The 13,926-nt window shown below is 44.3% G+C and overlaps 1 protein-coding gene across 1 annotated transcript; it reads right to left on the reverse strand.

The window, feature by feature from the left end:
* Nucleotides 1–5,315: 5,315 nt before the first annotated feature.
* LOC144728032 (pleckstrin homology-like domain family A member 2) lies at nucleotides 5,316–13,926 on the reverse strand. Its single transcript, XM_078607245.1, has 4 exons — nucleotides 12,511–13,926; nucleotides 9,508–9,776; nucleotides 7,723–7,933; nucleotides 5,316–5,341 (listed from the first exon to the last, which is right to left on the reverse strand). The coding sequence occupies exons 1-3, from the start codon at nucleotides 12,678–12,680 to the stop codon at nucleotides 7,737–7,739; spliced, it is 636 nt and encodes a 211-aa protein (XP_078463371.1). The 5' UTR covers nucleotides 12,681–13,926; the 3' UTR covers nucleotides 5,316–5,341; nucleotides 7,723–7,736.

Raw genomic sequence — 13,926 nt, forward strand, 5'->3', positions numbered from 1 at the left:
GGCTGCATTCGAAGCATCACAGCCAGATAGGGCAATACAATTCAGCACGACCGGCATAATGCGCATTCGTATCCTTAACGTTACCAGTTGTATCCACGAGATGGCAGGCAATTCAAATTTCGCACAAGGCTTGTTGCGGTTTCCAAAAACTGGGAATAATTTAATCTTATAACTCGCCCATAATAAAGGGGGTTTTTTTGTTCCCGATAGACTCACAGTGATGACATCAACTTTACTCTATTTAAGACCGAAACAGAAAGGCTTCTTCACACAGTCCTGGTAAATTGCCTGAAGCTAGTTGTAATCGCCAGCAAAACGTCCTACTCGAATTGTAAATGTTGCGGGTTTTACTCTCCAACACACCGAGTGTGCTGAAGTAGTAACTAATTGGCACGTTCAGTTTACGTGACAAACCTCACTAATTGGAGGAGTCGGGTGATGGTGGGTTAACGACATTAATTGTTATGCAATCTAACCCCCCATAGAAAGAAAAGAAAAAAAAACCTCCCTTCGTTGTGAATATTGGTCGCGTTAAACTTTGTAACGTGCCGTCACACAGCATCAGCTCGCTCTCAACAAGAGAAAGAGCGACCCACAAGATCCAGGTACAAGACAAGTGCTAAGCCGGCGCCAAATCCCTCCACCCAAAGCTTTTCCCGGTCATTCACAAATGAAGATGATATCAGTGAATTGGCGTTAACTTGTGAGAGAAAACCGGAGCAGCCGGACAAAACCCAAACACGTGCGAGAGAGCAACACTTGCGCCCGCCCCCACCCCCATACAACTGGGCACTTAATTTTGCCGTGAAGTTGACCGTCCACCAACAGATTCCATTTGCCCGCAACTGTGACTTGCCATTGAGCGAGAAGCAGCATTTCAGGTAGTATCTGGAATTCGTCATCGGCAAATCCTCGTGTATTTCAGGACTTCCACAATCGTACCACAATTGCGATTAATTCTAATGGGAAACAGTTATTAGTCTATCATGGGAGGCCGAGTAGAGAGCAGAGCATCACACGTTAGTAGGTCAAGACCGGTGATACAGTGCTACCAGACACTTCCAAGCGTCTCGCGACAAGATGCATACTGGTCAACTCTTGCAATGTCAGAGAGGCAGGCTACAGCGTTTTAAACCTTCTTAACCGCGTACCAATTTTAAAAAGCAAAAGTTTTTTTTTTCTTTCATGAAGCCGTGATTGGCTTTGAAAAGAGGTATGTGGTAAAAGGGTATAACAATAAGCAGCGCGTCACTTAAATCGGTAGGGTTGGCGAGTATGCGAGACGTCACTTTGATTGTGTACACAAATGGACGGATTGGTCTCTCCCCAATAACATAACCCACCTGCTATTAGGCTAAAGCAAGATAATGCACACAACAAAATGGATGTATTCGTGTAATTTTCTCGTTGTACCATTGGCGACTTGACGACTTCTTTAAACTTGCGAATCAAGAAAGCTGGAAGTTATTTTACCCAAGGAGCTGAGAAGTGCACGCTCGATGTTAAAGCGTAAGACATTACTGCCCCATGAACCACAAGTCCACCTCGGCCTTTGAATGCAAGCGAAGCCACCGCAAGAACAATGCAGGTTTCACAACTCGTTCGGTGTCTTTGTCGCACCTAACATGTGGCTTTTGAAATGAACAATTCGAGAGGTCTTTAAACAACGTGATCACAGACCAAAAAAACCCTGCCGAGGTAACCGAATCGGTTCGAGCTCTTCCCAGTTCACAGCCACGAGGAACGAACACTGGAATGTCAACCAACAACGGATATACCCCTGGTCTATCTAACACAAAGATTGAGTCCACACACCACAGTGTCCTAGATATCGGTCACGTCTACAATTATCAGCTCACAACACTAGAAAAAGATGGCATGTTGATAAAAAAAAACACACGGACAAGCGGAACAGTGCCCTTTGATAGAGATTTTAAAATTTTTGTAAAACCTGAATGTGAAATGCAATCCAAGGCGACTTGAATGTGGTGGCTGTCATGTTTGTGTAGTTCAACCTGGAAACCGCACCCTTTCCTCGGAAAGAATGGCCGTTGCAATTTGTGGCAAAATCGCAGGGTGCCCCAGTGTTTTGTTCTGACAATTTCATGTTAGACACAATGAGTGTTAAAAAAAAGATATTTTCACACAAAATGCACTCTGACCTCTATAAAGCGAACACTAACTGGCTGTCACATTGTGCAGAACATACGATTGTGATGGTAGTAACAGTAATAAAACTTACTTGGTTTCACTTAATGGTAAAAAAAAAAATCCTTCAATGCTATGCACTGAGCATGCACCTTTATTTTAGTGAGCAAAATGGTTTGATCGTGAGCCACTGTTAGACTGATTTCTGAGTGTACATTCTTAGCACGCAATAATTTCACCATAAAAACAATGCTGAGGGGTTAATCACAGAGAGTTGGTCACAATGCAGTTTCTGCAACCAAGTATATCTAGAGCTCTCTTTCAAATTGATTGCAGGCTGAACGTTTCAGAGAAGCATGATTACCTAAACATGCTACAGGGTCCGATTAATATCCTCTCAAAGGAAATTTCCCACCAATTTTCAGTGGAAAATGGTGCAATTTGCAGAAAATACTGGAAATTTGGCGATGTTTCCACTAGACATTAACGAAGACTGCTTTTCCTTCAAACAATTACATCAATCCCTAAATGTCTAAAACTGGCTGATACTGCATTCGTTTTCTGAAACATTTTAGAAGACATGCGGTTGGAATGTTTATGATAAAGCAATGGAACAGTGCCACTTTCAATTGAAAGCTACAATTTGGGAGACCAGCTTTTGGCCATATGGCAAGAGCTGACAAAACATGTTGTCCAACATTAAACATGTATGGTTTTAAGGCCCTTAATTAGGCCCGATTGACATGCAGTCGTAAGTTGATTTGGCGATATATATTTTGCATACGCGCACCCAAATTGTTCGGAAACGCTGGAAAAGTGACAAATTTTCCCCACCAAATATCTACAGACAGCCAGTCACGATTTAGGAACATCGTCTGGAATGGGTTTTCACCAGGTAAAAATGAAGCAAACTGAATGAACTTGAAAAATACATGGCGCAGGTGTATTGCCCTGGTCTAGTGGTATTATTCTTCTTCTTGGTTCTTTCGGTAAAGTCACGTAGAAGGGAAATAATAAAATAATAAAAATAAAACACAATACAATTCTCACGACGTTTCGGCCACAACGCAAGCAACCGTCCTCAGGTGAAGAACAGGGTTGTCGGAAAGACAGCGTCTGAATGAACACCACCGAGCTTGGCAGCGTATATTTAAGCTGGTTTAGAGGAGGAGAGCGCCTTGGTTAGTTTGGACAGATGACCAGCGAACACAATCAAAATCTGCCTCGAAAAGCACGTTTGTTCTCACATATTTGCTCCAGGAAGCTTGCAGTCCTCACGTCTCGCAGTGAAGGATTTTAGGATCTATAAAGTTGCAAATGAAACGTGGCACCAAAATGTATCGTGGATAGGTTACTTGAAATTCTTATCCAGAAATCCCCATGACCCCCCCCCCCCCCCACCGTTCTCCTACCAATACAACTCACGTCGAGCACAAATTGTCACGGCACACGACAACACAAGGAGCCCTCTCTCTTGCCCTCTGGTAACATTGAATTCTAAAAACCACCGTCTTGGTCGATGCCAACCGTTGGGCTCACTGACTGACAGCTACTGGACTTGTGTCTTGAACAGTGTTGAGTCACACATAATGCACATAAGCCCACTATTTTCACTATAAATATATACAGTACACTAAAACATTATTCTAATTCACGCCACTGATGGTAGTGCTGGCCGAGCACAGACAAGGCCTCTAGACCAGTGCGTTTCGGTCATTGAAGCCCAACTGTGGAGATACAATGTCTACTTTATTGTACTTATAAAACAGTTATTTAAGTGTATTTGCTACTGTATTAGCTTAAGACCGAGTCAGTAAAATGGAAGTAAAAAAAATCAACAATTGTGAAGACGTTCTAAGAGCGATGGAAGAAATGAGCATGCATACTTATCCAGTGGCAGATAATTAATTCTATAACAAGAGCATATGGTGATGCGATGTTAAGTCACAATTGTAAAATAATCTTAAAAACAAGATGGACTATAAGTTTATACAGAAAGTGAAAATAAGCTAAAGATTGGTAACGTTCACGTAATCCACCAACTTGGTAACAGATTACTCATCCATAGAGGTGCAATGCAGTCAGACCACACACAACTGGAACACTACACATTACGATATCTTCGCAACTGCAGGCATAACGTTGATAACATTCTAAATCGCTGCTAAAATAAATATGAAAACACACCGACCTTCTTTCAAGTTATTAAATACTTGGCTATGATTTTACCGTGACCTTTCGCGCACATCGATGTGAATTTAACTTTGCTGTTGAAAGGTCACGGGATTTTTTGTTGTTGTCAGTTGCTGAAACTTAATTTACTCCATCAATCGTTCAACTTTAAATGCCACCAAATTCTAAAGCATTTTAAAAAATGGGAATTAAAATAGATTAGTTATTAGATAACGTTCAACGATGAACGTGGAAAACAACGCAAAACTTATCTACATATTTCTGGGCTGAAAAAAAACTACAATGTAGTTGTTGATTTAAAATTTGTGAAAAGCAGCCACTAAGACATTGCCATACTAGTCTGTGAAAATACCAGTAATTAGCCAAGGAAGCTTTCACGAGCTCCTTTAATTGTTGTCAATCTATGCTTAACGATAAAGTGTACATTTATAATTCGACACTGTGACTAAAAGTCCCTTGTAATGCACAAGTGTTCACTCGTTACATCCTCATCCCCATCTGCACAAGTCATGTGCTTCGTTAAAACGCCGTGAATTCATCATCACAGTTTGGCGATCGGCCGGCAAACAGTCCAGCCAGATGCCCTTCCGTCCATGTTGTATGCAGGCCTCAGGCGTAAATCCAAGACTCGGCAGCGCAAGCCAAAACATGGGAGGCATCCGTCGTTTTTCATTATTCAAGCGTTGCTCTCCGCTCGCGATAATATTCTTGCTGTCGCGAATGAGCGTCGTGCAGAGATGTTTGTCGATTTTGCGCGTTACAGCACCCAAGCGCCACCGATGCGCGCAAAACATATCCTTGCCATCGTTGCAGCAAGTCTTTAAGGAGTTCACTGTACTTATTATGATGGTCTGGCGGTGTGGATCGGACGTTCAGATGAAGTGTTCAGGAACGCAGCGAGGAAAGGAAGCAGCACTGCTGCCCTCTCACGACGAGGCCTTGGCAGCGTCTGGTAATCCAGCTCGGTCAACAAAAGCGGCATTTAATCACTCTCGCAATCCTGCAGGCATAAACACACAGAGCGGTTACTGGGGCCGTGGACATGCGAAATACGCACCTGCCTTACAAACGAGTAAATGCAAAGCAAAAGTGATTCTTCCTTAAACGGGTGTTGCGGCAGTGGTCATCGACTGTTCAAAGCTCCGAGCCAGTGGTGGAAATTCCACATTCCTAGCACAAGGGTGTGTCTCTTGAAAGGACAACCACTGTTGACTTCCCTGACAAAATGGCACTCATTTCTATCGAGCCCCTGTAAGGATGCGCCAAGTCAACCCCCCCAAACGGGATTTGAACATGCAACTTTCAGACTGCGGGCCACTCGCTCTAGGGCCGAACCACCCGGCTTGGTTCACATCTGGGCAATGAGCCTTCAAAAGTGTCTGTCAAATAGACTGGCCCTAACAATAGGTATTTACACCACTGGCTAAGGCCTCCTAAACGAGATGAGCAATGTCCCATGATTAGTTCAGCAGCGAGACAATGTGCCTTTGACTAATCGGTCACAGAGGGCCCCCTTGCTCAGTAATCAATCGATTCATTAAAATCTCAGTCAGGGGTTGACTCGGCGCAATCCTTTCTGGGTTGATAAAATGAGCAAAACTTTATGGCAAGTCAACCCGCAGTCATCATACATATGGAATGGCACCTGACAATTAAAATAATTAAACGTAAAGAAATGGCTCAGGAAGGTATATGCAGATGAGCACAAGATACATGCTAATTAACAGGAAGATACTTTGGCTTAATTTAATCAAGTGTGAATAAAGAAATTTGCTAAAGTTTTCACCAACTCAACCAAAAATTGATTCCAAACCCTCTGAGATGTTGAGTCCAATAGACTAGCAAATCAATATATGTACTACTGTCATTGATTGGCTATACCTCGTGGATAGCCAGTTTAATTTGGGTAAGGTCCATTGAGCTAAGAGGCTTTTTTTCAAAATGTCAAGCACGTTATGTGGGGAAGGGATTGTTTACAGCAGGTTTGTAGAACAGCAGGGACATTTTATTAACATGAGTAATACACAACCAGAACAACGTATGGAAATCTAGCTAGCTATCCAAAATAGCATGATGCATGACACTGGTGAGAAGAAGTTACACATGTGGCATTTATAACAGCATTAATTACAAGTGCCAAAAAAACTGTTGGTAGACATCATGACACTGCCAGAGGCCAGAGGCAGGGCCTGATGACAAGTCAATATATTAGAGCGGATGCAAAAGGCCAACAGGGGATCGTGGCAACCAGTCACCTTTAGCGTCACCCAACAGCCTTGTAAAGGTCAAATGACAATAAAACCTATTTGACCTCGAAAGGCCTCTTGGTGACCTCGTATGATTGGCTTTGGGCGGCCCCCCATCCCCTGAGGGCCTTGATGCCTCTTTACGTACGACGACGTGACATTGATTTTTTAAAGTTAAAATGCTATGCTCATAGACGTCAACAGAGGGCATGTGCGCGCTGTTTTTCTCCACGGCTCGTGACGATATAAAAAATATATAATTTCGTATGCCGACGATGCATGAGATACACGCATGATATTGGACGCCAGCGAATTAGTTTTTCGTACTTGTATGTAAATTGTGTCAACGTTACATTTACGCGAAAGTAGTGCAAAGCGAATGCTTGAACATATCTGCTTTGGACTATAACAATTGAATATAGGATATCATACCCTGGAAGAAAAACAACAAATATGCTTTAGCCTATAGCAAGTACAAATCAATTCATCGCCAAAGCAATTCAATAAATCTTCTTGGTTCTTTAGGTAAAGTCACGTAGAAGGGAAATAATAAAATAATAATAAAACATAATAAAATACAATTCTCACGACGTTTCGGCGTCTGAATGAACACCACCAAGCTTGGCAGCGTATATTTAAGCTGGGTTAGAGGAAGGGCGCCTTGACAAATTAATTTGCATATCAACAGAGGAATTTTGCATATTTATGGCAAATGCAGATATGGGAGACCCCCCCACCTCCTACGCATTCCACAAGTAGTGACTAATCCCATATCTGCATTTACCATAAATATGCTAAATTCCTCTGTTGATATGCAAATTCCTTTGTCAAGGAGCCCTTCCTCCCCTAACCCAGCTTAAATATATGCTGCCAAGCTTGGTGGTGTTCATTCAGACGCTGTCTTTCCGACAGACCTGTTCTTCACCTGAGGACGGCTGCTTGCGTTGTGGCTGAAACATCGTGAGAATTTTATGTTTAAATTTTATTATTTTATTATTTCCCCTCTACGTGACTTTACCGAAAGAACCAAGAAGATGAATCCCTGCAGTCACGAAAGCTTTAAATCGAAATTTCGAATCAATAAAGTTTCACAATCTGAAGAAGCGAGGCATAACCAAATGCCTCTCCGACATACCAGGTTTTCTTGATTTAACCGGAGCGATGTCGCTGCTGCTGCGGAGTGTGGTAAAGCCCTCCCACTGGGCCGGCCACTGCCGCGCCTTCAGCCCAGACACCTCCTCCAACACCACCACGACCTCCAAAACCACCTCCACGATCTCCACCACCTCCACCATCTCTTCCGCGTCCATTAATTCGGCCTCCATCGTCCCCACGTTCGACAGCCACTGCACGACCACAACAGAAACGTTCTTCATAATTTTAAATTCTGGTAAAACCTTCATGCCCTGAAAATATTGAAGTCCACCACTGACTACCACCTGCACGCAGGGATGGGGAGTCATTCTCAGAGGAATCGATTTCTAGAACTATTTTTGATACGAAATTACACAATTTTTTTTTAAGAAAGGTGTCCTGTTCAGCTTTGAAACCATCTGATGAAGCTGGCGTGGAAATACCTGTGTATGCCAGCGACAACACTGCCAAGTGAGAGGGTGTTTTCCAATTCTGGAGAGCTAATTTCAAAGAGAGACGCTCAAGAATGAAGGCCAAGCAGGTCAACATGATTTTCTTCCCGTATCACAATATAGTTCTTGTTGTGCGAATGATTAATTATTGGTTAAGTTTTTTTCATTATTAGGTGTGAATTTATATATTTTAATTGGTTATTTTTTGATGGAGTTATTTTTGTGTGAATTGTGATTATTTATCTGATATTATTTTCATATTTTTTATATTAATACCAAACCTGTCATATATATACATTTTCTGAATTCCTGCATGGAATAAATTGCCATTGTGCAAGCTTAAACTGCAAACGTTTAATGCATTTAAAACTGTTCCCATATTGCTGGCTCAATATGAAAACCAAATTCACATCGTGACAATGCGGGCCAAATACTTCATATCATCCATCTCCTTCCATTGTTATCTACAATTACATCAACACCATCACAACCATGACCATATTCGTTGGGTCTTTCGGTAAAGTCACGTAGATAGATGACAACCGCTTGTGTTGCGATCTAACCTATCTACGTGACTTTACTGAAAGACCCAAAGAATATGAATTCCTGCAGTCACGAAAGCTTTAAGTCAAGATTTAACCATGACCATGTCTGATCAACCTCCATGATCACCATAATCACCTTCACCACATCCTACGTCTCATTCCTGTCCACCACAATCACCGTGTCCTCTATCTAGTCCACATCTACCATCTCCATGTCCACTACCATAATCATGTGCCAGACAGTGGCTACACCTGGCCCCATGCATTCATCTCCATGTCCATCACCAAGTTCAAATTTCTCCCCCAAGTTCACAATGACCACATTCTACAGCACTCTGCATATCCAACACCGTTTCCTCTATCACAATCTCCACATCTACGTTTCACATCTCCACCACATCCAAAACCACATTCTACATCTTCCCCACATCCACAAGCACATTCGACACTCATGACAAATCCACCATGATTATCAATACCACCAACATGTTCTACATCACCTCCATGTCTCCCACCAACACCACATCTCCCCCACTTCACTTTGCACATCCACCAACACACTCTATTCCTCAATGTCCACTATCACCACCATTCACCACATACCCCTTATCTCAACACTCACACCCACATCCATAATAGCCATCGTTATCATTACGATCAACACCACCTCCACCATCCCATTTAACATCACAATCCACCACGTGAAAGTGTTTAAGTTCCACATCCTCTCTACGTTCACCATCACCATTCTCACATCCTCCCCGCATCCGTCACCACCACTGCCATCACCTCGCGCCGCCAGCATCTTCTTCTGGTCGCGATCGCGTAGCGCTTGGCGGTTCTTGAATCCGACGAGGGCCAGCGTGATCTCGGCGCTCCATGTCGTGTCCTCCAGGCACCTGAAGTCGATCTCGCGGTTGGATGCCGTCACGATGGTGAAGTAGACGAAGCGGCCTTTGCGGTCGACGCAGTCCAGTGTCTTCACTGCGTCGAAGCGCAGGGATTTGGGGGCCTTCCTCCTGTTGCCATGGCCCACGCCATCCCCGTGCGACACGGAGCTGTGCAAAACATGAGAGGTCAATTATTTATGGTAGATGAGAGCCCCAGTGGGGCTTATAATCTATTTTCAACTGCCACAACCGAGCCGCGTTTGGGTCATGCCGAGCCAGCCAAACACTCAGGAGTTGTTGTGTTCACTGCAGAACCCGAAGCTGTGTTGCTGACATTACATTAATATATTTTTCGTGTGATGAAATGTCCTTACCATTCACCCTCGACCCTGCTTGGCCCAAAGTCAAATTCAGATGCCTTGTGAGCTCAAGAGTTTCATACTTTGGTTCTGGCTCGGCTCAGAAACCAGTCCGTGGAAATAATCGGTAAAGTGAGGGGCCCACACCAATCCAACTTGGATGTGTCAATGGGAAAGGGGTATAGAATTTTCTTCAAGGAAGGTGACTATTGAAGGTTTGACTTAATTTATGGATTCCAGAACACAGGTATTTGATAACATATGCTAGTTAAAGGCAGCATATTGACTGAAGAAAAGTATGTAGTCTTACTCAAGACGTAACAGCAGGGGCAGTCAAAGGATGAAATGCACACAAGAGGACATTTACTACTTTTGACCATGGCCAGGTCAGGCTCAATAAAAGCACTCAGAAAGCACCACTGAGATCCTGGATTTAAATTCGGGTTACGCCACCCTTAGTTAAAATATGTTCTCAAGTGTAACAAATTGTATTCGCCAAGTCACCGACGATTATCCAAACATATTTCTTAGAGATTACCCAAGTCACTCTGGAAAAACGAGACTACCCCTGGGCCTTTCATTTCTCAGCTGGTTAAACAAATAAACTTGAACTTGCATGTGAGGGAGACCCAATGCCGTGCGACTCATGCGCGAACGAGATGAATTCACCTTCACCTCTGGGATCAACGTGGATAGAATGTTCAATTTGCCACTCGACGCCTCTCGTCCGCATATAATTTCGCGTCTATTTCTACTTATCCACGTACTCGGAACTCTTCCAGAGCAGTGCATCAACCCCGTGTTAGAGAGAACGGCCCCGCGGAAAGGAGATACAGAACTGGCTTTCAAGATTCAAGGTTAACCCCCCTTGTCCACGCGAGGCTAAATAGGGTCATGGGTTAGTTTTAATTGGCTTATTTGGGTGGCGATGACCGCTATGTATAATCCCAATTAAGTAAAACTTTGCGGGTATAATTAAAAAATGTTGGGCCCGCGACACTGCCGAAACAATTTGACTGCCTCGTCTTGCAAAAAACGACATCGGAGGATCGTTTAAACTCCACCGCGTGTGCATGGCAAGCGGCGCGTTTTAACCCGTCAAGAAGCACGGCTTGCCACAACCGCAGTGATAATCATGGCGGCAGGGTCGACTCGAATCGTGAACCGTCTGCTTTCTAAGCCCGATGGTCTTCATTGGAAGGCCCGTGGTGGTCTTTAGTGTGGGCCCCCCCCCCCGACAATTCACTAGATTTTAAAACACCCCCACCCCCCCCATCATCATCGTCGTGCTGTCAAATCCCAATGGGTTTCAAATGTGTGGCGGCCCTCACGCCCTGATGTCCCCCCCCACTCCACCACCCTCTGAAAATTAATGAAGAACACTGGGTCTAGGCCATAAACTACGGCTAATAAGGGGGATTAATAAATAACACGGGCTATTAAATAACCAATTATTATTTTATTTTAACAAATAAGGGCCCACCGAGCTATGTAGCTCTTTGTTTCAGAAGCGACCTGGACATGACAAATGATAGCTCAGCGAAAGAGGCTTATCATTATAGCAGTTGCCAAATATTCTAAACGCGTGATGTTGATTTTAATGTAGAGAGAGGAGGGGGGGGGACACCGGAGGACCCGGAGAAAAATCCGCGCGACCACGCGAGAGAGACACGCAAACTCCAAATATACAGCAGCAGGCGTCAGGGTTCGACATCGAACCCACGATCTCCTGCACACCAGGCGAGGTAGTTAACATCTCCTAGCCACCGTGATGATTGTGAGAGAGACAGACACGCAAACTCCAAATATACAGCAGCAGGCGTCAGGGGTTCGACATCGAACCCACAATCTCCTGCAGACCAGGCGAGGTAGTTAACATCTCCTAGCCACCGTGATGATGATGAGACACGCAAATTCCAAATATACCGCAGGTGTCAGGGTCAGGATCGAACCCACGATCTCCTGCACACCAGGCGAGGTAGTTAACATCTCCTAGCCACCGTGATGATGATGAGAGACACGCAAATTCCAAATATACCGCAGGTGTCAGGGTCAGGATCGAACCCACGATCTCCTGCACACCAGGCGAGGTAGTTAACATCTCCTAGCCACCGTGATGATGATGAGAGACACGCAAATTCCAAATATACCGCAGGTGTCAGGGTCAGGATCGAACCCACGATCTCCTGCACACCAGGCGAGGTAGTTAACATCTCCTAGCCACCGTGATGATTGCGAGAGAGACACGCAAACTCCAAATATACAGCAGCAGGCGTCAGGGTTCGACATCGAACCCACAATCTCCTGCACACCAGGCGAGGTAGTTAACATCTCCTAGCCACCGTGATGATGATGATGAGAGAGAGACACGCAAACTCCAAATATACCGCAGCAGACACCAGGGTTTCGACATCGAACCCACACACACCAGGCGAGGAGGTAGTTCACACGAACCACGGGGGGCCTAACGAAAACAACAAAACGCGGGGCCTGAATCAAGCAACGAAACCCACACACACAGAGAGAGAGAGACACCCACTCACATGATGGACCCGGACGATGCGGAGCCGGAGTCACACGGGAAGAGCATGAGACCATCGCTGGTGAGGACGCAGCGTTTCTTCTTCCACTGCTGCAGAAAGCCGTCGCTACGTTTCTCAATCTCGCCTTCCTTGAGGGCCTCCTCCTGCACGACCTCGCAGTGTGGCCTCATCTTTCTCACCACCCCACCACCCCCCTTCGTATTCCTTCCTACTGCTGATGATGATGATGTTGATGTCTTTACACTGCTGCTGCTGGATAGGGATACTCAATGTCCCTGCTGATGTTGTTGATGTTGATGAAGTCTTCACAATGCTGCCGCTGGATAGGGCTACTCAATGCTGATGTTGTTGTTGATGTCTTTACACTGCTGGATAGGGCTATTCAATGTCCGCTGCTGATGTTGATATCTTCACACTGCTGGATAGAGCTACTCAATGCCACTGCTGATGTTGATGATGTTGATGTCTTCACTGCTGCTGGATAGGGCTACTCAGTGCCTACGAAGCTAAATCGATCTGTAGCAGACTAATTCTTCACTACTGACGCGAACGTCTCCTCTGATTGGAGGATCAATTGTCAATATATAAATCTATATAATTGTCAATATATAAAAAGCTATATAATTGTCGTACAACACTAGCACTACAGTGCGATGTATTTTTTATAATTTTGTAAATTTTTTGTGTATATATACTGTACAGTACAAAAATTATTGACGTTATTTTATCGGCTGTCAAATGTCTCTTGCGCTTTCACATTGCATTAAGCGTATTTTAATACAGTGTGATCATTCTTATTTATGTTTAATTAACATCAGAATCGCAAATAAATGTGTTGCCTCATTCGGCATATTCAACACTAAGCCAAAGCAACGTTTCCTCATCTGCTCAGCATCATTAACTATTCACACATTCCAATTCAAACGCCGCATGACACTCCGTTACATTCACCCAAGCATTATACGTCTTAATAAATTACAATTTTAACAATTTGTACCACAACACATAGCAGCAATCAGCTGCTTCAAAACCCTAAGAAACGCAAATGGCGGGAAAACAAAAAAAAACGACAACGGCCCCAACCAATCGCCTCACAACACCCACCCGAGACGATAACCCCCGTCGACTAAACTAGAACACGCTTCTAATTCTACTTATTCTTCGTCGTGGTGGTTGTCGCAAGCTTTTCATTAATTTGTTCGCGTCGGTTTCGTTTTTTTTGTGCTCCACCGTACAAAGTCGGTCGCGCTGCGTAAACCCAATGACGGAGCGAGCCAGCGAGCGACAGAGACGCAGAGAGAAGCGATAGAGAAGCGACAGACGGAGAGGAAAGGAGACGGCCGTGGGGTAAACTCCGTGAGGTGAACGCCGTGAGGTGAAATCCGTGCGTCCGTCGTGGACGCGAGCAGCAGCAAC

The sequence above is a fragment of the Lampetra planeri genome, chromosome 27 (genome assembly GCF_965212315.1).
Source record: "Lampetra planeri chromosome 27, kcLamPlan1.2.h2, whole genome shotgun sequence".
Lineage (NCBI taxonomy): Eukaryota > Metazoa > Chordata > Hyperoartia > Petromyzontiformes > Petromyzontidae > Lampetra > Lampetra planeri.

Bases quoted from the DNA above. Each gene is read 5' to 3' on its own strand.
- LOC144728032 (XM_078607245.1), bottom strand. From the start codon at position 12,680: ATGAGGCCACACTGCGAGGTCGTGCAGGAGGAGGCCCTCAAGGAAGGC. The intron at 9,777-12,510 runs GTGAGTGGGTGT...TGTTTTGCACAG, and splicing joins GCATCGTCCGGGTCCATCAT to CTCCGTGTCGCACGGGGATG. The intron at 7,934-9,507 runs GTGATGGCAGTG...GTGGTCGTGCAG, and splicing joins GAAGATGCTGGCGGCGCGAG to TGGCTGTCGAACGTGGGGAC.